Source organism: Crinia signifera, chromosome 8 (genome assembly GCF_055691185.1).
Source record: "Crinia signifera chromosome 8, ASM5569118v1, whole genome shotgun sequence".
In the NCBI taxonomy this organism is placed as follows: domain Eukaryota; kingdom Metazoa; phylum Chordata; class Amphibia; order Anura; family Myobatrachidae; genus Crinia; species Crinia signifera.
In genome coordinates, this window is record NC_139224.1 from 165,186,089 (window position 1) to 165,214,048 (window position 27,960).

General features: G+C 44.9%; 1 protein-coding gene across 1 annotated transcript; it reads right to left on the bottom strand.

Annotated features, from left to right (window-relative positions):
- On the bottom strand, positions 1 to 27,405 carry TM2D1 (TM2 domain containing 1). The gene is made up of 7 exons (XM_083157650.1): positions 27,215 to 27,405; positions 24,699 to 24,768; positions 22,733 to 22,841; positions 18,413 to 18,504; positions 10,181 to 10,254; positions 1,330 to 1,447; positions 1 to 941 (listed from the first exon to the last, which is right to left on the bottom strand). Exons 1-6 carry the CDS (start codon positions 27,377 to 27,379, stop codon positions 1,337 to 1,339), a joined length of 621 nt encoding a protein of 206 aa, XP_083013776.1. The 5' UTR covers positions 27,380 to 27,405; the 3' UTR covers positions 1 to 941; positions 1,330 to 1,336.
- Positions 27,406 to 27,960: the final 555 nt, after the last annotated feature.

The window sequence follows — 27,960 nt, forward strand, 5'->3', positions numbered from 1 at the left end:
TTGAAAAATGTGCATTTTGTTTAATCAGCCTTCATAATTCCATTTCATTGCCCTCTCACAGTGTAGAAATATTTATTGTATATACAAAAACTAGACACATGACAACCACATTCGTTAAAGAATCCTGCCTGGACTCCCGGAATTCTAATCCGTTGGCAAGGGCTTCTGCCCAACCTGAACTCCCAGCGGGCACCGGTTGTAGAGGTCAGTAACAAAAATAACACGGCGTGAAGGGAGAAGAAAGTTACAGGTGACCGTCTGTATACATATTTCTGAGCTGCAAAACAATTCTTGCACATTCTGGATCAATACAATGTTCTCTTGAAATCTAATGGCGGAAAATAATTTAGCTGCAGCAACACAAATAGTCCAAAACCTAATTCATTCCTTATGTTTCTGAGCCGCAGCTCTTGGCAGATACTGATAACACTATGATAGATTAAAAGCAATGTTCTGTTCTGAGCCTTGTAAGCACAAGAAACTATATTTACTGCTAAAAACACCGCTTGGCTCAGCCAAGGTTAGCGGCGCTGGGAGAGGCCGACAATCCGTTCAAGCTATTGTATTCATGACCATCCTAAAACAATGGTAGACTGGTGTTGAGTCCTGGATACCGTGAAATTCCGTTGATTCCCCAAAAAATTAATAAATAAAAGTATTTGAAAACAAATATTACTGTACAATCTCCCCCACCCCCAATGCGCAAAAAATACGGTTGAGTTTCTCAGTCCAACAAAGGTAGGAAGAACCCACCTCGACTCTGCCCATTTCTTGGAAAACTTTTCATTTAGTGCTCTCCTTGAAGGGTTTAAAGTCTTTATTATTCCGCCAGCAATGGAATCGGACCCATCTGGAGGAAAGTTGGGCCCGACAGCAAACGTGACCGATTCCCGAATCCTTCGGAGACAATTGATCATCGGCATACACAAAAGTCTGAAATTCTGAGAAAAAGATTAAAACTTAACATTATTTTTAGAAAAATCATACAAATTCTATATATGATGTTGGTCTCATATTTACTTGCATTATTTATTCATTTCACTTTCACTAATGCAATAGACTGGTTCTTACAAGTCTTAAGGGGAAATATTCATGACTCATTGCAAATGGTTACTAATTTACAAAAATCGACAGTCGGTCCACTGAATAACGACTGTTGAGTTCCTGTCGGAAGGAGGACAAAACGCCCCAACAGTCGGAATCTGGGATTAAATACCCTCCTTAGTAGGGGAGGCCCCGTTTATGGCTGCAAAGAACATTTACTTCTACAACCGATTCTCCTCTCTCCACAAAGACATCAACATTTTTTAAGGCATGAAACAAACTTACCATCAGATTACGGGTACAGCTGCGACTCTCTGAATGTCTCGTTATTGATGCTCAGATGGACAAGTCTAGCTCCATAATAGTCAATGATATAACTGGATCCATCAGAAGGCCCAACAATCTTAAAGAAAACGAAAAACACGAAAGAGAAAAAAAAACACTTACCCAACAGTAAATAATTAGCATTTCCTCTTCTATTACACCCTCTCATGAACGTCCTTCTCCCATGATGCTTTGCCAGCAGGTCAGTGGCTAAACACCAATCAGGATTAGTGTCACGGAAGCTAGGTCCCTGGAGCGGTAAAGGTTAATCCCCGATCCGTAGAGTCTGTGTGGCCCGGACTGTTCCCAGACAAACACTGTTCTTTCCGCCACTCTTGGAGGCTCTACAGAAAGTTTGGCTGCTGACCACAGGAATACGTTTAAATGCCAGCACAACCATTTTATTTAACACACAATTACAGCAGAGCCCTGGAACCGGCTATTATCTCTGCTGCCGGAGCTTCCTTACGGGGGATTTGTGCAGCGGCACTTTCTGTCCGTCTTGGATGGCGTTCTGGGATCGCGGCCCAAGAGGCACGATTTCAGAGGCAATATTTATGTTCATTTAAATTACACAGACATTAACTTCTGCCAGTTTTTTTTTTTACTTTGAAGAATAGAGCATCACATTTTGCACTTTCCTAACATTATTAGGGCAGCTGTAGAGTAACATAGAAGTTTGATTATATAAAAAGACCACAAACATCACTCAAATACATATGTCAATTTCAGGAGTTTAGCAGATGATCGGTCAGGTAAAAGGGTGATCTTGGGGGAAGATTCTCTTTCTTATGCAGAGCAGGATTCCTGTTTTTTTTACGTCTTTGTAAAATTAGTTCCACTGAGCAATAACAGACATCCACCCGAGCAAAGCCTTGGGCAAACGCTAGAAACTATATAAAAAGGACAGACAAGGTTGTGTGGAAAATGTAATGTACACAACCTTGATGGGGGTCCTGTGATTCCAGAAGAGGTTTTTTCAAGGGCATCACCATAGGTACATCTGCTTTGGGGCCCACAGCTGACAGGGCCCACCTTCCATTTCAAAGTATCAAGTGCTATATCCTAACAAAAGAAAGGTGTGTAGTGGTAACAATATGCGCCAACAATATGTTTCAAAAGAGTCTCTTATCGACAACATCTTTAGTCTCCGTGTGGTTTGTGTTACGTCTCCATTCATTGCGATTCGCGGTTGGTCACACGATACACCATTCTGCATGAATTATGTTAAAAAACAAGCTGGGGCTATTGTCAACAGTTTGTATATGTTTATGAGTCCAAAAGAGATAGAGTGTAGTGGTAGGGCACCAATAACCAGTGGGTAACCCAGCGAGTGCTGGACGTGGAAGATTATAACACCAAAAATGGGGAGTCCACCACGTGATTCCCTTAGAAACAATTGCTTACATGGCTAGATAGGCACTTTTGCCCATAAAGGTATCTTTAAAAAAGACACACCATATATGGACAAGGCAGAATAACGATGCTCACACTGTCTCTTACTTCTGTACAGTGATATTCAAACTTGTAAAGGTTTCTTTTGTGCTCCACTGCTTCATAAACACGTGCACACGTGGAAAAAACCTCTCATGGTGCAGGTTACCAAAAAACAGAGGTTTATTTTAACAATATAAAAACCATGAAGGGGTAACACAGGTGATGCCGGTATGGTATTGACTTCACGGTACATGTAAGCCATTGTTTCCAAGGGAATCACGTGGATGACTCCACATTTTTGGGGTTATAGTCTTCCACTCCCAGCACTCGCTGGGTTACCCACCGGTTATTGGTACCCTACCACTTCACTTTATCTCTTTGGACTCATAAACATATACAAAGTGTTGACGATATTACCAGTTTGTTTTTTAACATGATAAAACATTCTGCATGAATTATCGTGGGCACAACTTCAATGAATGGAGACGGAACACAAACCACATGGAGACAAAAGTAGTTGTGCACAAGAGACTTGTTGGGATGATTGATTTTCTTTGAAAAAACATATTGTTGGCGAATATTGTTACCACTACACACTTTTCTTTTGTTACGATATTTGTTCAAGATCAGTAGTGACTTAATTTATAGATTGTAAGCGTGCGAGCAGGGCCCTCCTACCTCCATGTCGGTTTGTATCTACCCAGTTTGTTTAATCACTGTTGTCTCCAATTGTAAAGTGCAACGGAATCTGCTGCATTATATAATAAACTGTAAATAAATAAATAATATATAGTGGGGTCATTGCAGCCTCTTTGGAGCACCTGGTAGAATATATTCCCATTTATTTCCACATAACATGTGCTATATACATTTTTCTCCATTGGGTGGGACATAGAGGCTCTTACATACTTTTCCTATGGGGCCTACAAATATCTAGTTACGCCGCTGGGAAGTTTACCCAGGGGACCAGCATATATTTTGGGGTTTTCTTTAGCTACTAATCCCACTGAAGGACACTGAAACGCCTAGTTAACTGATAACTTAGGGCAATAGCATCCATTGAGATGCAGTCATGATCCCGGCAGACTAAACATAAGTACCGGGGTTGGGATAAGTATTAGGCACTATGGGCAGGATGGCTGAGGGAACAGTTGGGGTTAGGTTGCGGGAGGGAACAGTTGGGGTTAGGTTGCGGGAGGGAACAGTTGGGGTTAGGTTGCGGGAGGGAACAGTTGGGGTTAGGTTGCGGGAGGGAACAGTTGGGGTTAGGTTGCGGGAGGGAACAGTTGGGGTTAGGTTGCGAGAGGGAACAGTTGGGGTTAGGTTGCGAGAGGGAACAGTTGGGGTTAGGTTGCGAGAGGGAACAGTTGGGGTTAGGTTGCGAGAGGGAACAGTTGGGGTTAGGTTGCGGGAGGGAACAGTTGGGGTTAGGTGGTGGGGGGGAACAGTTAGGGTTAGGTTGTGGGATGGAACAGTTAGGGTTAGGTTGTGGGGGGGGAACAGTTAGGGTTAGGTTGTGGGAAATGTGGCTGTTGATTAGGGGGTTCTGAAAAAGTCCTCGTTAATAGGGACGAAACGCGTTGACGCTCTCCTGCCTTCTGCACCCCACCGCACTTGCTTTCAAGCCCGTCAAATAACTTGCCCGAAGAAGCCACTGGGGGTTTTATTGGACCAAACAAACAGCCTACAGCGACTGCCATTTGGCTACAGTTCTTGCTATTATCCACCGTGTTCCAGTGCCTCTACCGCAAAGGTATGTCAGCTTATTACTTTCAAGCGGCACCTGGCGCACTACAGAGCCCAGTCGACTCACAGTGATAGAAGCCCAGCTGTGCGGCTATTGAGCTAACATCTCCGAACAACATTTGGCGCACTACAGAGCCCAGCCGACCGTATACAGCGATAGCAATCCAGACATTGCTACACTGAACGAGGTTTTTTGGACCCAAAGTGCCTCCTTATTCCCAGCCGGATATACTACTCTAGGTGCTCCCGCAGTCAGCGGTAGAAGCACCTGAAGGGTTACCAACATCATCATTACCCTACAGGCTGTTTATTTCATCAACTCTGAGGCAGTTCGAAAGTACCCCTATTGTTCCAAGCAGAGTGCGGTGAGTGCACCCTTATAAAAGGGACTTTGAGAACACTGTTTCTTTTATACATTATTACTCCTATTTTACTATTTTTATTTTTTTATTTTTGTTTTTCACCACCATTGCCGGGACACTGGTGCCAAAGAGCTAAAATGTATCCTCGCAAGGACCTAATTGTTACTGATATATTCTCTTTGTGATTTTTGTCTCATATGCATGTTTTATTGTTCCAATTTCTGATCCTACTTGATTGGATCAAAATATTCCATATATGTGAAAAATTTTAATAAATTTCTACTGAATAGACCAAATTTTATTGTTATATTTAGCCATGCATGGTTTCAACTTCACGGTGTGTCAACAGGCAACCATCTAGATTTTTTGCTACATGATCTTTTGATACATTGTATACACATATATATTTGGCTTTTTTCCCCAGACACTGTGATTCTATTTATTGTTGATTAGGGGTAGGGTTATGACACAAATCATCTTCCGTCAGGATTTTGACTGTTGGGAAACCGCTGTTCGCATCATGACATCATAACACGGATACCGGGATTTCATACTATACCCATACACCATATCAAATATTGGAATTTCCAGCTGGGGACCTTTTATAGCTTTCCAGTAACATAACTTCTGTTTGGACATTACAACTGTGTGGCGAATCATTTTTTGCCTATTAAACCCCTCATGCTTTTTCAATGCTCCTCAGATCTCTCCACCGGCAATCAGACTACCCCACTAGACCATAGCCTTCAGCGCCGCTTTCCTCGTCCCATGCTGGAGCCAACATTATTATTATCATCATTATCCTTTATTTACATGGCACGACAAGGGATCTGTAGCATCCAATTACAGACTACAAAAAAAATATTGATGGCCATCGACCATCGATGATTCAAAATAATTAATGGTTTACGGCAGAAGTCAAATACTTTTGCTGTTGATGGGCGAGAAGCAAATGGTTTCCCTCCATCAAGGGCACATCAAAACCAATGTTTTTTTTTCCCCAAGGTCCCCAACACTGAGCATAGCTCCGCCCCTGACAACCCTGAAGCCCAGCCTCCACATTCTGATTGGCCCAGGGGCCAATAAGTCAAATAAGATGGATGACCATCGCTAAGTAAAACTGTCGATGGACATCAATCGCATAGGGGGTTATTCTAGTCCATTCTTTCTGACAAAATCCTTCTTAGATGGACAAAACCATGTGCACTGCGGGTGGGGCAGATGTAAATTGTGCAGAGAGAATTAGATTTGGGTGGGGTTTTTCTTCAAAGTGAGATCTATATTGAAGTGTAAAATAAAGCAGTCAGTATTTTCCCTGCACAGAAACAAAATAACTCACCCAAATCTAATTCTCTCTGCACATGTTACATCTGCCCCCCTGCAGTGCACATGGTTTTGTCCATCTAAGGATTTTGTCAGAAAGAATGAACTAGAATAAACCCCATAGTTTGTTACTATCGATGGCTGATTGCAGTATCGCCATTGGTGACAACCATCGATGGCGACTGCACCGATGGCCATCCCTCTACATAAAGGAATAAGCAAAACATGACAACACTAGAACCATCACACATAAAGCCTCTTCATCTAATGGAGTGGTCCAAGCAGGGCCATAATGTGCTGAAGTCCACAGAATAATCGGGAACCAGTAAGCGGATCCCAACCAAAGTGCTGCTATTGGCTAAGGAGAGAACATTTAGTTAAACCCCTTTAAATAGGACACAGCTTTGGTGACAAGTCGCACATTCAGATTCCGATGCAGCTTGCGTCTATAAATGGGCCGGAGTGACTCCGCTTCTTACACTTTTGTGTAACGCTCCTGTCACCAATTAACAGACAGGGTGATTTATTGATTAATGTAATTAACACTAATGGATAAAATCAATGTAACGGCGGCGACCTGCAGACTATGAACGTTAGCGTGTTGTGGGCTCAGCCAGTGTTAATGAGACTGCAACCTTTTCATTCACTTGGCTGCTGGCCGCCACGGAGGCATGAGGCGGTCCGGGCCTCGTGCTTCCTTCCTGGCCATTTGATGCCTGCTGTCTGGATTGTGTAGCCAAGACAGGTATGCATCACCCAATGAGATCTTGACGGGAGTTTCCGAGTTGACCGATGTATGTCTTCTTGAGAATTAACGCCTCATTAACCCCTTCAAGACAGGAAATGGCTTAAACGTCAATAATGGGTCACGTTTGGTTGTTTAGAGCAACATCTGATCCGCTTGGAATAAATGTCTGATTTCGTACTGTACTGGAGGAAAGGTTATATTTTTGGGACACATAAGGGTGTGCTTAGAAAACCAAACCAATATGGATGGCTCCCATAGGTGACAGGCCCAAATAAACCTTGCCGGTGTCAGATTAAGACCTCTCTCCTGTGGCTACTGACTAGATTGTGGGTTCAAGTAAGACCTGATGCATCAAGAGACCAAAACTCAGGTCTTGCGTTCCTCGGACTCATTACCAAATGTGACCCACGGCATGCGAACCGCTGGTACACCAAGCTCCAAGAGCTGTTTCCATACCACTGCTTGCTCCACTGGCATTAAGCCGGTAGATGATTCCGGCATTAGCTCGGCAAATCTCTATTTCAAGGAGCACCTTTATTTACCGCACCATTCTCATAAGGAGAAGCTTAAAAGCGAGTGGCTTGGAGTACCCACATTTACATTTATTGCTAGTATACATCAGAGAGGGGAGTTGTGAGGGGTTTTCAAATTGAAATCTAAAAATTGCAGTGTAAAAATAAAGCGGTCTAACATGGGCTACATGCAAAAAGGGTATGCTGTCCCTGGGTCGACAATCTAGGTCAGTGACGGCTAACCTTGACACTCCAGCTGTTGTTGAACTACACATCCCAGCATGCCCTGCATCAGTTTTAGCATGGCCAAATAGTAAAACTGGTGCAGGGCATGCTGGGATGTGTAGTTCAACAACATCTGGAGTGTCAAGGTGAGCCATCACTGGTCTAGGTTGATGGCCACTAGGTTGACAGTGACTAGGTCGACACCTGCAAATGGTCGACATACCATCAGTTGGCATTGACAGAAAGTTGACACATGCTTAGGGTCGACATGGACATTGTCAACACTCAAAAGGTTGACACCTTTTCACTTTTTTTTGGTATAGACTGACTTTGTTCGTACTTTACTATCCCAGTGGGCATAGAGTTATATTATAATAGTGTACCGAGTGCAGCGAGCCGTGCGTGGGGACGCAGTACACTTATACGGTGTCCATGGCAACAGACACACACAAAAAAAAAGTGAAACATACAAAAAGTGAGTGGCTTTCAGCACAAAATCACCCAGTGTGTATGGTCACATTATACACAACACACGAGCTCTGTGCGACTCTGTAGCACCAGGTGTATTTTTTTTTTCACTTTTTTTCATTAAACGGCGTCTATTTGCAAAATGAATAGGTGGCACAAGCAGCTTCTGCTGATTCAAACAATAGTGCGTGAGGTACTTGTTTCCTAGCACGGCCACATATCTTATGGATCGTGTACCTTTAGTTAAGGTACACGATCCATAAGATGGACCCGATTTCCTTTGAAATCAGGTCCATTTGGCCGGCTAGGATGAAATATCGGGGGCATCGCGTCGGTCGGTCGGTCCCGACGCGACCGACGCGATGCCCGCGATTTCCCCATAGGCTTCAATGTTAAAAAATATGTTAACATTGAAATCGTGTCGGGAAAGGTAAAATATCGGGGGCATCGCGTCGGTCGGGACCATTAACATAGGTCCCGACGCGATGCCCCCGATTTTTACATAGGCTTCAATGTTAAAAGATTTTTTAACATTGAAATCCTGAAAAAATGTGAAAAATGTGAAATGGGCCAATATGACCCATTTCACATTTTAGATGTCCCCGTCGTCACCCCACGATAGACGCCAACCCGAAGCGTGGCGAGCGCAGCGAGCCCGCGAGGGGCGGCGGTGCGCGTCCTCCGACCTTTTCATTCCCCTACTATCCACGTCGGCGTGGAGTTGAGAATAGAATAGTGTGGCGAGCGCAGCGAGCCACCGAGCCCGAAGCGTGGCGAGCCCCGCGAGGGGACGCGGATACCTTCACAGTTATACGCGTCCCCTCGCGGGCTTCACAGGTGTCCGTGGCGACGCGGACACCTGTAAAGTCCGCGAAGGGACGCGTTTACCTGTGAAGGTATCCGCGTCCGCTTGCCACGCTTCGGGCTCGGTGGCTCGCTGCGCTCGCCACACTATTCTATTCTCAACTCCACGCCGACGTGGATAGTAGGGGAATGAAAAGGTCGGAGGACGCGCACCGCCGCCCCTCGAGGGCTCGCTGCGCTCGCCACGCTTCGGGTTGGCGTCTATCGTGGGGTGGGGTGTACGCCGTGACATTTGGGGGGGTTGGGAATATTTTACATTGAATCCAATGTAAAATCGGGTCCCAGGGACCCGATTTACATTTAATAAAAAAAAAAATCGCATGCGATGTGATCGAGCCGATTTTTCCGACACGACCACCCCGATGTAAATCGGTGTGGCCGTGCTAGGAAACAAATACCGTGCGTGACTATCTGCGTAAGAAATGGAATGTTAGTGTTTTCCTGGCAAATGTGCCAGGGGTTTGGCTATTTTGCTGACTGATTTAAAAAAATATATATATGTTTTTGTTTGTTTTTTATTAAAAAAATAAACATCGCTTTAGCCCCTGTTCCAGAATCTAGAAGAAAACACCACTTATATATTTGGCCCCAGGGTTCTGAAACTTTAGAATATTTATAATTAATATATTTAAATACATATTTCTTTTGTATTATAGGCAAGTGTGTCTCTTATTTATACACTATGGTGGTGTAACGGCACTATTAGCTAAACCAAGGGCCGTATTTACAGGAGTGTCCGTGAATTATAGCACATGGGAGAACTGCAGAGCTGTCAAATCATTTTTATACAGCGGGTGAAGAAGTATGGCTGCTGGGGAGGGACATAATTCACATGAATGGAGATCACTCTTTATAGTGTGACGGGCAGATAACCTTGAAATACGCCAGAGCCACATCACGTAGAGGATTTTCTATTGTAAGGATTACTTACTCGCGCAGGTTTACATCCAGACGCCGACACTGCAACACAGCGATGCATCAATGTCCATCGTCTATTAGAGTAACTTACACCTAATATAACAAATCACTTTGGTTCTCGTCCCACTTCTCTGGGATATTTACATTACATCGACGAGCTCAATGCACCAAAATAATGTCATCCGAAATGCACTGTGTGGGGAGCTCACCTGCATGGAGATGAGGATGAAGTCGATGAGACTTCCGATGCCGCAGAAGCCGACCGTGCAGAACTTCAGCATTCCTGGGAAGAGGGGAAAAGAACAGAGTGAGCGGGTTTCTCGGCCTCTTATCTAGTCTGCAATGAGCGTGCCGGAGTTCACATGGGACTGGCTACCACTGAGCGGTAATCCACTTCCTCTACACAGTTAAGGGGTCTATGTACTAAGCCCTGGAGAGAGATAAAGTGGATGGCCATAAAGGGCCTGATTCAGGTTTGATCGCTCTGGGACGATTTTGGCTCTGTTTCCTATAGTGCGGGTCTGCGCATGGGCGAATATGCGTATGTACGGACCCCCTGTGTGAACGACTTTGGGGAGTAGAACACGCGGCGAGGAGTTCGCACTGGCAGGGGAGGGAAGGGGGTGGGCGGACGACGTCACGTGACGTCAGCCCCCGCCCCAAATTTGTCCATCTCCGTCTGAAATAAAAAAAAAGAGTCAGTCTAGACCGGTGATGGCTAACCTTGACACTCCAGCGGCTGTTGAACTACACATCCCAGCATCAGTTTTAGCTCGGCCAAATAGTAAAACAAGGAATGCTGGGATGTGTAGTTCAACAACAGCTGGAGTGTCAAGGTTAGCCATCACTGGTCTAGACTGACTCTTTTTTTTAATTTCAGACGGAGATGGACAAATTCAGGGCGGGGGCTGACGTCACGTGACGTCGTCCGCCCACCCCCTTCCCTCCCCTGCCAGTGCGAACTCCTAGAGTTTTATTTGAGAATGAGGAAAAAAATAATCCAATGATGGGTGACCGTCGACTGATTTTTCACCTGTGCGGCAGCATGCCAGGGGAGGTGTAAGCAGGGATTTGCACGGGGGGGGGGGGGGGGGGGGCGGACATTCCATCTGCATTTACCTGTTCACTTGGCTGCTAAGATACGCAAACCTTTTTCATGAATAAATTTAATTAAGTCAAAGAAAACACAAGTTCTGTATTACTCCTTGTACAGAAGTCCCCGGGCACCAGTGGAGAATAGGTCCACATTAGCAAAAAAAGGTTTCCTTGGTGGGAGAGAAATGGCTTTCATGCTAATTTCCCTATAAAAAAATAAAAAAAAAATCTACCGATACATATTATAAAAATATACGTAATACCGGATTGGCTGTGGTTATAATTCAGGATTTAGAAGGTGTGATCTCACAGCTCGTTAACATAGAGCTGGGCGCCAGGGAGGAAAGAGTATTGACTTAGAATTTCATGTCCTTGAACGACCTTCTCCTCAGCGGAGTGCAGTGAGATCATAACCCCGGAATACGTGACCCTATACTGAGGAGCAGCAGTCTGATCCAACAGTGATATCACCGCATGACTACAGGCAGAACAGTTCCAGCAAAATTATTACTAAATACGATCGCTTTCTGAACAAAATAAACATACAGACGCACGACCGGGCGACGTTAAGGTTAAACGTGGTTAATGTTTGTAGTGTGGAGGATTTTTAACTTGTGCGTTCTAAAAGCATTTTAGCAAGTAGATGAGATTATTGGGTCTAATCCATGTGTAAAGCTTAGACGTTAAACGGTATACTCGCAGCATAACAGTCATCGAGAAGTTTAATCTTCATTATCATGCGAGCACGAAACTGGCACAACGGGAGGCAGGTGCATAGGACATTAAAAGGGATATTGATCACATAAAAAAACTTAAATGTCATTAGTATTAAACATTATTATTATTATTGATAATAATAATAATAATAATAATAATAATAATAATAAAAGTAATGATGCTGCAATAAACAAAGCACAAAACTGCTCAATTCTGGATTCTCAAAGTAAAACATTTAAGGGGGAATTCAATTAGCCACGATAACGGTGGAAATTTACCGTAATCTTACTTTTCGGAGACATCGCCTAAAAATTTAGCCGAAAAGCGGCTTAACACAGGTCTTCTGCGCTCACGCAAATTAACCTACTCTATTGTGAACCCACAAACAAAAACGCGATTTCTGCACTAATTCTGCCTGTCAAAACCACAAAGTGAGGAAAAGATGGGTATATATTCCTGTACACCCCCCCCCCCCCCCCCCCAAAAAAAAAGTAGGTTAGGATAGGAAAGCAGTATAGGAGTTTGTAAGTGGTAATAATATAAAGATTAAACTGGGAGAAATTACAGTTATATACATTACCCCCTCCCCCTCATAAAAAAAAAATAGAAACATTTTAGTAAATGTGTTTTCAGCTCATTTTGAATTGGGGGTACATAAAAATGGATAAAAGTATATATTTGGGTAATTTTAAGCCACTTAAAAAAAAAACACTATTACCCCCACCTGCAAGCCTAAAAGCACTTGTCTCACTCATAAAGAACCCCGATAAACCAGTCCTATACTATGTACCCCAATCTCTATCTCTGTTTTTTATAACACCAAAAATTACATATTTATTGGCCAATTAAACATTTCTAAGTACCTAATTAGTCATTCAGTGGGGTGTCCCAGGGGTTCTGAAACTAATCACAACATTTTATCTTAAAAAAAATAGTGAGTTTCCCAAGTTTATAACCTGCTCCAATGGAGAATTATAACAGACAATTGAATAGGGGGCTTATTGTGGGTCGCAATTAAAAATGTCGGATTATACTCACCGATAATTCCTTTTCTTCTTAGAGACCATGGCAGCCTTAACATTGGGATTTCATCCCTCCTCCTCGTAATTAGACAGGTTACTTTTTTCCCAGGGACCTCCCCTTCCTGTATAAATCCCTGCTCCTCCCAGACCCTGGTGTCTTTTCGAGTGTCTCCTTCCATTCCTGGGAAAAAAGAACACAAAGGGAGGGCAAACCATGGCTGCCATGGTCTCTAAGAAGAAAAGGAATTATCGGTGAGTATAATCCGACATTTTCTTCTACGATCCCATGGCAGCCTTAACATTGGGAAAATACCAAAGCCAATAAGAAAGGGAGGGACACAATAGTATGTTCTATAGATTTTTACTTTTTAAACACACTCTGCAAAACTTGACCCCCAAATTGAGTTCTTGATACATCTAGCTCATAATGCCTTGAAAAGGTATGAACTGAGGACCAAGTAGCAGCGTCGCACAGATCCTTGACTGATGCATTCGCCTTCAGAGCCCAGGACGTCGCCGTAGCCCTCGTGGAGTGTGCCGAAATGATTGCCGGAACTTCTCTTCCTTCCAATTTATATGCAAATGAGATAACTTCTCTCAACCATCTAGCGATGGTCTGCTTGGTAGGTGTAAGCCCCTTTCTGGCTCCCTCCGGGATGATGAACAGGCTTCTTGATTGCCTAACTTCCTCCATTCTTTGTAGGTAAATGGTAATACATCTTACCACGTCCAGATTGTGTAACAATTCTTCTTCTTCACTCCGTGGGTCAGGATAGAATGAAGGTAGTGAGATTTCCTGATTGAGGTGAAATTCAGAAATCACCTTTGGAACGAAATGTGGATTTGTCTTTAAAACAATTCTTCCTGGAAGTATCTTTAAATAAGGTTCTTCAGCCCAAAGGGCTTGTAGTTCACTGACTCTTCTTGCCGATGTTATGGCAACTAGGAATACTGTCTTCCATGTTAAATATTTCAATGAAGTCTCGGACAAGGGTTCAAATGGAGGTTTCATTAAGGTCGTCAGAACTAAATTCAGATCCCATGATGCTACTAGCGCTCTAATTGGAGGTCTCATCCTTTTAATTGCGTTACAGAATCTTATAATCAACTGTTCTTCTGCTAACCTCCTCTCCACCAGAACGCTCAAGGCTGAGATCTGCACTTTTAATGTAGAGTTGGCCAGACCCTCGGAGAACCCTCTACACAGGAACTGTAGAACCTCTGCTGTGGATGTCTCTTGGATTGGTAAAGTTACCCCTCTCCAGTTGATAAAGGTACGCCATACCCTATAGTAGATATTCGAAGAAACTTTCTTCCTTGCTTGTAGCAGGATCGCCACCACTTGATCTGAGAGACCTTTCTGCTTCAAGGAGTTCCTCTCAATCTCCAAGCCGTCAAAGCTAGAGTAGCTGGATCCGGGTGAAGCACTTGATCCTGTCTTAACAAATCTGGTCTGAGAGGGAGGGTCCATGGACCTAGAATCGCCAATCTCTGTACTGTTGCGAACCAGGATCTCCGAGGCCAGAAAGGAAGGATTATTATCACCTCTACCTGATCCTCCATTATTTTCTTTAGCACCTTGTGAATTAATGGAATTGGTGGGAACACATACCCTAGCCGGAACGTCCACTGGACTGATAAGGCATCTGCTGCTGATGTTTGGGGTAGCCAATATCTGGAGAAGAATTTCTCTACCTTTTTGTTCAAATGTGTTGCCATGAGGTCTACTTCTGGAACTCCGAACCGGCTGGTCAGTTCCCTGAAGGTCTCTCCATTCAACTCCCACTCGCCTGGGAGGATCTGCTTTCGACTGAGAAAGTCTGCCAGCACATTCTGTTTCCCGGGCATGAATAAGGCTGTTAGGGAATTCAGATTCTCCTCTGCCCATGACACTATCTTCGCAACTACATTCATTAGGGACTTGCTCCTCGTACCCCCCTGATGATTTAGGTAGGCCACGACTGAGGTATTGTCCGAGAAGATTCTCAAATCTGACTTCCTGATTCTTGGAGAAAAGAACTCGATTGCTCTCCATACCGCCTCGGCCTCTCGCCAATTGGATGAATTCAGACTTTCTCCTTTTGTCCATAGCCCTTGTACTGTCTCTCCTTCGGAATGGGCCCCCCAGCCCGACTGGCTCGCGTCGGTTGTAATGACTACAAACTTGGGCACCCGCAACGACGTCACCTTGTCCCTCAGGGTTGGCTTGCTCCACCATGACAGAGATTTTTTCGCTTTGTCTGGAATTGACACCTTCTCTGTTTTTGCCCATCTTCTCTTTAGGTATGGCAACACTGCCCACTGTAATTCTCTCATATTCCATTGGGCCCATGGAACTATCCCGATCGTGGATGACATCATTCCCAGAAGCCTCACCCAATCTCTGAGAACTACAACCCTTCTTTCTGTCAAGGCGACTGTTAGATCTCTTATCTTCATACATCTTTCCTCTGACAGGGAAATGTTGAACCTCAGGGAATCTATCATCACTCCAAGAAACTTTATTCTTTGTGCTGGCTCCAGCTGGCTCTTTTCTACGTTCACTAGCCATCCGTGTGACTGTAAGTACTCCATGACTATCTTGAGCTGTCCCCTTAGAATCTTCTTGGAGGGAGCAGCTATCAAAATATCGTCCAAATAGGGCCATAACAGAATCCCCTTCTTTCTGAGATTCGCTATAACTGTTATTAGCACTTTCGTGAATACCCTCGGGGATGAGGCTAACCCGAAGGGGAGGCACGTGAACGGATAGTGTTTCCCCTTGATTGAAAATCTGAGAAATTTCCTGTGACTGTTGTGGATCGGAACATGATAGTAGGCGTCCTTCAAGTCTAGGGACACCATAAAGTCTCCTCTTCTTACTCCTGCTGTGATCGTCTTCATAGTTTCCATTTGGAATTTCCTTACCTCCAGGTATTGATTCAGACGCCTCAGGTCTATTATAGTTCTGAAACCCCCTGTATTTTTCCTTACCAGGAAAAGATTGGAGTAAAACCCCTCCATCCTTTGTTCTGATGGAACCGGTTCTATCGCCCTTATTAGTAACAGATTGACTATGATTTTCTTCAATTCTCTTTCTTCCAACCTTGATTTTGGATCTCTCGACTCCATAAAATAATTCTTGATCGGTGTCTGAGCAAACTCCAGCAGATAACCTTCGGACACTATGTTCCGAACCCAAATGTCCTGAACTGAATTCCCCCAAATGCTGGCAAATAGTAACAGCCGGGCTCCTACCGGGGGAAACTGCTGACTGTCATTGCCTGCCACCTCTTCGGAAGTTTTGACGAAAGGACTGGCGAGAAGAGGCAAAAGCCCCTCTTTGACTGTATGGCCTACCCGGCCTATAAGACTTGGCTTCTCTGAACGCTTGTCTAGAGCCTGAAGGGTATTGGAAACGAGTTTTCCTATCTTGAGGTAATTTCAAGGATTTACCTCCCGTGAGCCTATGAATTAGTGCATCCAATTTGGTCCCAAATAGAAATGCTCCTTCAAAAGGTAATGATACTAGACGGTTCTTTGAATTGGAGTCAGCAGCCCAGGGTCTTAGCCATAGAGCTCTTCTTGTGGCTACTCCCGCTGACATAGCCCTGGCTGCAAATGTCGTCACATCCAATGAGGCCTCGCATAAGAACTCCACCGATCTTTGGATCACATCTAAATTCTTTAATAGATATTGTCTGGAGATCTTCTCCTCAATGTCATTATGAAGAGTGGTACACCATACCCTAAGGGCCCTGGCTACTGATGCCATAGATACACCAGCCTTCAAAGATACAGCCGTGGAGAAGTGTAATTTCCTTAATGAGTTCTCCATTCTTCGATCCATTGGATCCTTGAAGGAGGCCCCGTCCTCCAACGGTAAGGTAGTGCGAGATGTGACCTCCGCCACCGCTGCATCAATTCTTGGCAATCCACACCATTTAATAAACTCATCATCTTTAATGGGATACATCCGGTCGACTCGGAACAACTTGCCCTGTTTTTTCTCCACATTTGTCCATTCTTTATTAATGACCTCCTTGATTACACGGTGTACAGGAAAGGATCTTGTCTTTTTCGACCTATCCTCAAATAATACATCCGCCCCCTCCACGGGTGTTACCGGATCTTCATAATTCATGGTTTTATATATATTCTTTAGAATAATCTCAACTGTCTCAAAATTGAATATTCTAGTGTCCTCCTTAATTTCACCAGGCTCATCCTCGGCAACCTGTGCCTCGTCAGGCTCATCAGACGTATTGGGATCATCATATGCCAGACCTGCTTGATCCCTGGACCTCTTAGAGCCCTGCTGTTCCATATACTCTGTTTTAGAAACGAAAGAGTCTCTCATCCAGTCCATCAAATCCTTAAGCATCTTAGTATGACTATCACTACTTGCTCCTGAGTCCCGCTTAGGTTGCACTTCACACTGTTCACATAGAGTTTTGCCTTGTACAAATTCAAACTTTCTGTCACAGTTCATGCAGCTTGTTTCTCTATGCTTCTTCTTAATTGTTTTCTTTCTAGCTCCAGTCTGTACCTCATTCTCCGGCACACTATGGAGAAAGAAAGCCTGTCACTATGCTATAACAAAAAACCCTATTCTCAATAGCATAAAAAAATAACAAGGCTCACCTCACAGGGGCACTCTCTTCTCTAGTGGGGGAAGGCAGTATCTGCTGCTCCATGCTGTCAGAATCTAAATGAACATATTCCCATAAGAGATATCCTTAAAGCATCTGAGGTATCTGAATAGAAAGGACGTGTCCTACCTTAAACCAGCTTAATAAAGTCACTGCCACTGGCCTCTCAGTAATGCTGCACCACCGCTTGCTGAGAGATCCCTCTGCTTCCATCCAAGCTGCCATAGTGCCGCTAGTACAGCGGCTTTTAACTGTGCAGAGCGCGCCTGAGCGTGCTATCGCCGGAAGCGGCGTACCGCAATGCATTGTGGACGTTGTAGTCCTGCCGCAGCGGAAGCGCGTCACCGCCACTCTCAAAGCCTGGCGTCGGCGGGAGTTAGCCTCCGGCGCTGTGAATCCTGGTGCTTGTAGTCGCACACGCTGTCCTGGACGCCGCATCCTCTGTAGCAGCACCATGCTGGTTGAATCTCTGCAGCGGTTTCAGGTGATATACATATATGCCTTTTTTAGGAGACTTACCCATCCGCTCCTGACCTCTTTACATGGACAGTACTCATAGAGCCACGCTTCCATGTTGCTCTTCCCCTAGTGACCCCCTGTATCTATGAAGTGAGCCAAAATAAAAGTAACCACTCCTGCCTCTAACTACACAAGGAGACAGGAAAAAAAGACACCAGGGTCTGGGAGGAGCAGGGATTTATACAGGAAGGGGAGGTCCCTGGGAAAAAAGTAACCTGTCTAATTACGAGGAGGAGGGATGAAATCCCAATGTTAAGGCTGCCATGGGATCGTAGAAGAAATCTCAGTTTTTACTGCAGAAAAGGATTGCTGAAAAGAAGCTAATTGAATTCCCCCTGATTCTTTCTGCCAACAGATGGTCCCATCCAGAGGAAAGCAGGGATGCATACAGGTAATACGCAGATGAAAACGGTATACGATTTACCTTTCACTTACACCATATGGTACAGTCTCTTACCTAGAGCAGGGTAACCCAGGTAAAATCTATCGGCTCCCAACCATCCGAGGAACAAGGACAGAGCCACAGCCACTTTGTAGGAATAACCGTTCCTACAAGGAAGACAAACATCATTATGTAATAGGCGGAGGCAAGAAACAAGCTGGCATCTAGCAAACGTTCCTAGCAGGACAGTGAGGTGCAAACCTGACTCAAAGGTTATTCTGCATTTTTGCAGCCTCATCCTTGTTCCAATCTCCCCCATTTAATAACATGTACTGTAACTGCAATGCCAGCCGCTATTGTACTGCAGCAGGCCCATGAGAAATCTTAGGTAATGTAGCATCAGGATTAGCGCCAGTTTCTACCACAAAGTTTTTCGGTATTATATACAGCAATAACAAAGATTTCCTGGGTCCCTTTCAATAAGATAAGGATTAGATGAAAGAGTATTTCTCCCAATGCAACACCCGGAAAGAAAAAAAAATAATAGTGTAATATGTTAATCATTTATTTAAAGATGCGACTTTAATTAGTTCACTTAATAAATGTGATCAACAGTCACTAAGGGGGTTATTCTAGTTCACTCGGAAAGGCACAATTACTCTCTTATGGACAAAACCATGTGCACTGCAGGTGGGGCAGATGTAACATGTGCAGAGAGAGTTAGATTTGGGTGTTTTATAGTTTGTACAGGGTAAATACTGGCTGCTTTATTTTTACACTGCAATATAGATATCAGTTTGTAGTACAAACCACACCCAAATCTAACTCTCTCTGCCCCTGCTGCAGTGCACATGGTTTTGTCCATAAGAGAGTGATTGTGCCTTTGCAAGTGAACTCGAATAACCCCCTAAGGCCCCCATACACCTGAAAGACATTGCATCCAATCATACAATGGTGTGCACACAATCGTGCAATGCGCGGTCCTGCAGGTTGGAGGATTGGTCCTCTGATCAGACGTGCTGCATCAGTTGATCGTTTGGGATTGGGCGCCGATAGCATGTGCTTTAAAGCACATTCAATTAGTCATTTGACGGCTCATACAACCGGCGTCATTTGAGTGGCAGTTTTCAGACAGGTTAGGTGCATACAATCGATTGCGAGACGACCGGTCGTATGCAGCAGCTGGATTGTGCGACGGATTGTATGACGGATTGTGAGTACATTATGTGTGCAAAAACCACCAAGGACTGCCGGGGAGCTGAAGGGAAAGTTGAACAGAATCATGATTGTTAGACAGGTCTTTCTGATGTATGGCCACTTTACAGGATAGCACCACCTGTACAGTGGTTTGACGGTTGTGACCGACCATTTTAAAACGGCAATAGGAACGGATGATTAACCCGTTGAGTGGTGGGTTTTGCTGGGGCAGGACAAACCTACCAGGGCAGGTTTGTCCTGCCCCAGCAAAACCCCCCACAGATCATTAGGAGCCCCCTCCTCCTCACCTTCGCTCTGGTGTTAGTACGCCGGAGCTTTCCAGCCGCCACTGCTTCAGCCGCCTGTCAATCATCACACAGGCGGCAGGCTCGGGGATGTTTCGCAACGTCTCGGGAGAACTCGGGTGCCTGCCGTCTGCGTCACTGCTGCAAAATGACAGGCGGCTAGAAGCTGGGGGAGCGGCAAAGGTTAGAAGAGCTCCGGCGTACGATCGCCGGAGCACAGGTGATTGGGGGAGCTCGGGATGTGATGGGGGACTCAAGAGGTGGTGCACACCTGGCCACCACTGGCGTGCACCTATTTCATATTTGTGGTATGCTTGGAAATTTTCTGAGACAGCCTGGATTAACATTAAATCCTATTGCTGGTTTAAAACTATCGGTCAAAGCTGCCGATGACCAACAGATCTGATAAACCACGACATAACATGTACCGGTACCTAAAGGCCCCCAACACACTAAGCGATTTCTCCGAGGGGAGAAAACACGTACGATGCCCCTTGAACCACCTGGGAGCTTCCCTGGTGGCAGGGACACATACAATATATAGTATGCGGTCCATATGCATACAATATATCCCCACTGCCAGGAGGGGGACCCAGTCGGAGGCCGGACATGCAGCAGGTCTGACCTCTGACCCCGATGTGCACGGTACCGTGCATCGGATGTCAAACTCCTACAATTTGCCCATTTTCCACCAGATTTCTCAGCCCAATCTGTTAGAATCATGCGAAAAGTGGCCAAAACGTACGTATGGAGGCCTTTAGTCTAACAGAACATTGTAAAGCTAGGTACAAACTAGACAATCTTTTGTCCTATCCAGCATATTGGATCGACAAATAGGGGTACATTGGCGAGTGTTTACCATCTATGTGTCCCGCAAGTCGCCGGCGACATCCTCAGTCAGCACTGAATGCAAGACATCACTAGTTGAACAAAGCTACCACCAGTGCTCCTTTGCTACTGACATGGGCAAATAGTATGCACTTGCCAATGCTGGATATATATATTACCTTCTTTTCAGGGGCTGCGCTGTGGGAACAAAATCTTTCCTTTTTTATCTCCATGACAATCTTAACCTAGTGATTAAATCTAAGATACACTGGCTAGCACAGGGGTTGCCAAACCTGTCTGCCAGATCTACCAACAGTTCATGTGTCTAAGGACACCTGTGGATCTATAATAGGAATGAATGCCTCATGTTTGACAATGTGACAGTTAGTAATGACTACAGCTGTGCACCAGCTAGGGGGTCTGGGGAATGTGACAGTAATGACTACAGCTGTGCACCAGCTAGGTGATCTGGGGAATGTGACGGTTAGTAATGACTGCACCTGTGCACCAGCTAGGTGATCTGGGGAATGTGACAGTTAGTAATGACTACATCTGTGCACCAGCTAGGTGATCTGGGGAATGTGACAGTTAGTAATGACTACAGCTGTGCACCAGCTAGGTGGCCTGGGGAATGTGACAATTAGTAATGACTACAGCTGTGCACCAGCTAGGTGATCTGGGGAATGTGACAGTTAGTAATGACTACAGCTGTGCACCAGCTAGGTGATCTGGGGAATGTGACAGTTAGTAATGACTACATCTGTGCACCAGCTAGGGGGTCTGGGGAATGTGACAGTAATGACTACAGCTGTGCACCAGCTAGGTGATCTGGGGAATGTGACGGTTAGTAATGACTGCACCTGTGCACCAGCTAGGTGATCTGGGGAATGTGACAGTTAGTAATGACTACATCTGTGCACCAGCTAGGTGATCTGGGGAATGTGACAGTTAGTAATGACTACAGCTGTGCACCAGCTAGGTGGCCTGAGGAATGTGACAATTAGTAATGACTACAGCTGTGCACCAGCTAGGTGATCTGGGGAATGTGACAGTTAGTAATGACTACATCTGTGCACCAGCTAGGTGATCTGGGGAATGTGACAGTTAGTAATGACTACATCTGTGCACCAGCTAGGTGATCTGGGGAATGTGACAGTTAGTAATGACTACAGCTGTGCACCAGCTAGGTGATATGGAGAATGTGACAGTTAGTAATGACTACAGCTGTGCACCAGCTAGATGATCTGGGGAATGTGACAGTTAGTAATGACTACAGCTGTGCACCAGCTAGGTGATATGGAGAATGTGACAGTTAGGAATGACTACAGCTGTGCACCAGCTAGGTGATCTGGGGAATGTGACAGTTAGTAATGACTACAGCTGTGCATCAGCTAGGTGATATGGAGAATGTGACAGTTAGGAATGACTACAGCTGTGCACCAGCTAGGTGATCTGGGGAATGTGACAGTTAGTAATGACTACAGCTGTGCATCAGCTAGGTGATATGGAGAATGTGACAGTTAGTAATGACTACAGCTGTGCACCAGCTAGGTGGCCTGGGGAATATATGACTGCAGCTCGCGCGCCCCCTGGCAATGGAGCCTACCTCCGGTCCCCGCCGCCTCCCCCGCAGGTACTCCTCGACGCCCCGAGCGCCCCCCTAACCCTGCCCGTCTCCCTGAAGCGGAGACGGGCAGGGACACGCAGCGTCCCCGCCGAGAGACTGAGACGCACGCGCATCCCAGTTCAGTGTAGCCCCTTTTTATTTGATATGAATTCATTCATGTCAGCAAATCTCAACAAATGTTCATTTTAACACACACACACACACACATATATATATATATTTTTTTTTTATAAAAATGTAATACCCACTTCTTTTTTAATACCGAAGTTTCATAGAAAGTTATTTTCTTTTTACTGCTAATGAACGAGGTCAGATTTCAGCATGTGTGGTACTGAACCATGTGACATTATCAGATTTGGCCAGACATGTCGCTAACAAAAGTTACAAATAAAGTTGCACCAAACATAATCACAGAATACCGGGTGGTGTCCAACTTACACGTTGCGGCAGGGGAACGGTCTGTAGAAGCCGAGCTCCTTTCCAGAGAAAGTCGTCACAATCCCCTCAACATTTTTACAGGAGATATTGGGTGCTGGGAAACAGGGTGCTGCACAAACAATGATGGGAGACAACTAATAACTAAGGCAGAAATTACAATAGAATTAAACTTATTTATTTAAAAAAAAATAACTAAACACAATGGTAGTGTTCATTCTAGCACCCGCTACCTTTGAAAGCCCATGCAGTTCCTCTTCCTTGCCTGGGCCGTCGCTGTCTGCTGTAGTGCTTCTAGCACAGAGTGGTCTGTAAATCAGCACTGATATGCAAACCAGACCTGTGCTAGAAACACTACAGCAGACAGCGACACAGAATGGTGAGGTATTCAAGTGGTCAGGTGATAACGCAGCAGCCAATCAGCTGCTCATTGTCATTTCTCAAACCCAGTCTGTAACATGACAGTTAGGAGCTGATTGGCTGCTGCGTTATCACTTCAGCCGGCATAATATAATGGGTAATAGGGTCAACACAATGAAGGTCGACATACAGTACGTCAACCACTAAAGGTCTACATGGCTTAGGTTAACACAAGAAATAGATCAACAGGGTTCGAAGGTTGACACAAGTATTAGGTCGACAATGGGAAAAATCGACAGTCAAATTTCACATTTTTTGTATAAAAAAAGTCAACATTGACACATTATCAGTGTACCGTTGCGCTCGCCATGCTTCGGGCAGGGTGCCTCAAGCACTGTTATACACCCCATCCATGCCCTTATGTATGGTAGGGTATGAAATACCACCTGTCGGCACAGCTTGGCTAAAAAATAAAACAGGAACAAATCATGTCGACCTTACCATTGTCAACCTAATGCTTATGTTGACCTTCTGACCATGTCAATCTATTTCATGTGTTGTCCTTTAGTGGTCGACCTAATGGGATACGGTCATTGCGTCACCATCAAAGTAGGTCGACATGAGTTTAGGTCGACATGGCCCATTAGGTCGACATGGGGTGTTTATTTTTATTTTACTGTTTTTTGAGCCGACAGGCCGTATTTCACGCCCTACCATCCACTAGGACAAAAAAAAAAAAATGTCGACTTTTTCACTGTTGATCTTACCCATGTCGACCCAATGACCCTGTTGTCAAAATTACCCTGTCGACCTTCCTACATGTCGATCTATTAGCATGTCAAATTAATGACCGTCTAACAACTTGCTGGTGACCAACTGATCCACACCCGACCTAATGGCCATATCCCAATACATCTGCCCCTGAATCTTATTTGGCTTTATTTACATGTAGTGTACATTTTAACACCATGCTCCTGTCGTGCAGTTCCTCTTTGCTCCCTGGGGTGTCGCTCTCTGCAGATTCTGGTATGTACCTCTGAGTGCTGAGATACAGACTATAGTGTGCTAGAAGCACCAGGGCAAAGAGCAGAAAGCAGAGCTGCATGGGCTGTAACAGGTGTAGGATGCTAGTATAAACACGACATATGTAAAAGATCTGACTGTTTGGTGTTCCCAGTTGTATTGCACGGTGCAGTGTACTGGTGCTATATAAATATTAATACTCTACTCTAGCACCATACAAATACATTGCTAACAGAAAAATGTATTTACAAGGGCCGAAATATCTCAGAAATATGGTAGCATCCACCGGGCCACTTTTTGTTTCTCATTAAAAAATATTTTGGACATGCCAGGGATCACCAAATAGCAACGTTATTAACCTGTAGTCCATGGAAAGTCTATGTTGTACCTAACTTAAATTTGGTTCTCTATGGGTCTTAATAATTTCTCAGCAAAGCTTGACTATGATCCCATTCCCAACACCAACGGCTAGCCGGCAGCGAGAACCTTCCGTAATCTAACAATTGCCTGATAACTGTGAAAGGCCCCTGTTGTAAATTTCTCAGCAATCACAGAAATATTCCCCCATATAAATGAACGTACTCACCAAACGCTGTATAATTTGCACATTTTACCGGCTCTTGTGTTGCTGGACTTATTTCGGGAACTGTACACACATATGTTCAAGGATTAAGGAAAATGAGCAATAAATGTTCATTATATACAATGCAATATGCTGTGGTAATGTAAATGTTCACAGATGTTACTAGTGCTCACCACAGGCTACAGTATAACTTATTAACATAGAAGCCAACACAGCTTAACGCAATACAGCCCATAGGCCACACGTAAATGAGGTGTCCGACTCGCCGCGAGTCGCAGGTGCAGACACCAATGAATCAGAGCAACTTTAAAATACAGCCCCCACTAGCGATCCGATCCCTCCTCGCACTCTGGATCTCCCTCCAATAGGAAGGAGTGAAGCTCATACCCCTTTCACACTTGCAAAAATATCCCTAGTTTTTGCACATGAACGCGCATCAACCCAGGATTTAGCTCGGTGTGAATGGGTCTTAAAAGAATATCCCAGGATGAACATCCCGGGATTGCTACCCAGGTCCTGACCTGGGTAGATTCCGGAATCGACCCGGGATGCAGTCAGTGTGAATGGTCCCGTACTCGGGATTGGGTACACGGGACTTTAAAAAAAGCTGCTGATTGGAGCTTTCTTGGGCTCACAAATGCTGATGTCATCTTTCAGAGCCCTGGAGTCCATTTCTAATGACATGCATATGTATTTGCAGGGATTTTCGGGATCAGTGTGAATGGGGCTGTCCTAGGTCAATCCCAGGTCTGAGTGCAGTGTGAAAGGGTACATTCCCGGGTAGAGTCCCGGGAAGCATCCGGGAACACATTCCCGGGTATGACCCGGCTCTGCGAGTGTGAAAGGGGTGTTAGTGAGCTGGCACTAATCTAAAGATGGCGTCAAGCCAAATACAGTCAAGATACAACAGCTATCAGGTAATGATAACATCACAGTACTAGTTCCATTTGTAAAAACTGTATAAAAAACGACAACTTAAAAAAAAACAGCAGCTATATACAAGGATAATCTGCACACCCCAATGGAAAAGCAGCAAGAAAACCCCCCAAAACAAACCTCTTGTCAACTTGTGTCGACACAAGCTTATAGTCGCCATTAGTTTTTGTGTCTTTGTCGACATGGACACCGCCACACTATTATATAACATAGTGTGGCGGTGTCCATATAACAGTGCTCCCCAAACTCAGGGGTAGATTTATTAAGCTTGGTGAAGTGATAAAGTGTCTGGTCTTTATCACGGCCAATCAGCTCCTACCTGTCATTTTCAAACCAAGTCTGTAACTTCACAGTTAAGTGCTGATTGGCCGGTGATAAAGTACCAGCCACATTATCACTTCACCGAGATTAATAAATCTGCCCCTCAATCCTCAAGGCACCCTATAACCAGGTACACACTAGACCACAGGTTCTCAAAGTCGGACCTCAGGACCGCACACAGTGCATGTTTTGCAGGTCTCCTCACAGAATTAAGTGAAATAATTAGCTCCACCTGTGGATTTTTTAAAATGTGTCAGTCAGTAATGAGTGCACCTGTACACCTGCCAGGTGACCTGGAAAATGTGAGCTGTGTGGGGTCCTGAGGGCTGAGTTTGAGAACAGGAACAGATGATGGGGGATGTCGCTAATGACCTGTGGGAGCGTAAATCACTGGCGACATAGTGGGTACACACTAGACGATTTTAAGATTTGTGGAAACAAATCATCACCTATTTTCATTTTTAGAAGCTTTAGTAAATATACCACCGATTTGGGAAACCCTCCTCTAAAGTCCTGCACATCTCTAATTCTTAGTCACTATGGGATACAGCGGTATTATGATGCAGTTGCACACGTTGTATGTTAGGTGCTTCCATCGATTGGCTGCCGCTATCGATTTCAACAGCATTCAGGAAACAATGTTGCGGCAGGGTTAAATAACCATGGGCGCCACTGGGAGAGGTACAGATGGTGCCCACGCACCACTATATCATGCTGACGATACCCTAACCCGTTTCATGGCGACCCGGGGTGTGCAGGCCGGCACAAATAGTGTCCGGAGGATGCACGATAATCCATCTACCCCACAGGTTCTCAAAGTCGGTCCCCACACAGTCCATGTTTTGCAGGTCTCCTCACAGAATCAAGGTGGACTGGAAAATGTGAACTGTGTGGGGTCCCTAGGCCTAACTGATCTACCCCATTATTAGTGATTGTCTATAGCAGTGGATCTCAAACACGGTCCTCAAGGCATCTTCACAGTCCAGGTTTTGAGGATAGTCTTAGCTGAGCACAGGTTACTTGATTATTACCTTAGTTTGATTCAAAAATCTGCTCTCAAGCATGGATATCCTTAAAACCTGCCCTGTTATGTTTCCCTGGGGCCCCATTACAGATGTGTAGCTACGCAGTGACAGGTAACCTATAGGTATGACGCTACATTAGGCTGCCAGGTTATTTATGCTGGGGCTTGTAGTTCCACAGCAAATTGCTACGTGTTGCCTCCCCTATGTGACAGTATACCACCGATCCGGCCTCACAGGATATTGTCCTAGGCGCAGCTCGTCACACTTCAGTATGCCAACACCGCCATCATCAGCGGCCACAGAGACCCAGAGCGCCCACCACCAACAGCACCACAGCGGGACCCCCGCCGCCCGGAACCGAACACCCCTGGGGAGCGCCATCTTAGGAGTGGCACAACACATTCACACAGAGCGCCTGTCAGGAATAGCCCCGCCCACTGCCGCGTCACGGGTGCTGACGGAGCTGTGTCAGGAGACCTGGCGGAGCCATCTTGCGTGTGGCAAACTGTGAGGAAAGTAGGAAATAAGAGGTTGGATATTTGTAACAAGACATTATGGGATTGTATTATATAGTTATTAATATTTGTATTTCTTTTTTCATTAGTTATACAATCATTGCATGGATTATTTGGATATGGATTAGTTCTGTTTAGCAAAATGACATGTGCTAAAGCAGTTCATATAAATAAACCAATTTTATGGCGGTATCTCTGTGGATAACTGAAATTGATGCGTACTCGTACAACATGGTGACACACTTGCCAATGCCGGCGGATGACGATCGACGGGGTATGGTCATACTTGCCTACCTGACCCTCTCCATGAGGGAGAAAATGCTCTGTTCCTGGGATTCCCTGGTAATGTATGATTGCCATCACCTGCGGGGAGCTAGGTAATGGATAAGAAAGGTGTTTCACCACAGGTGCTGGCAATCATACATTGGGCGGTATTCAATGAGCCTGATTCGCCAGGTTTTTATGGCG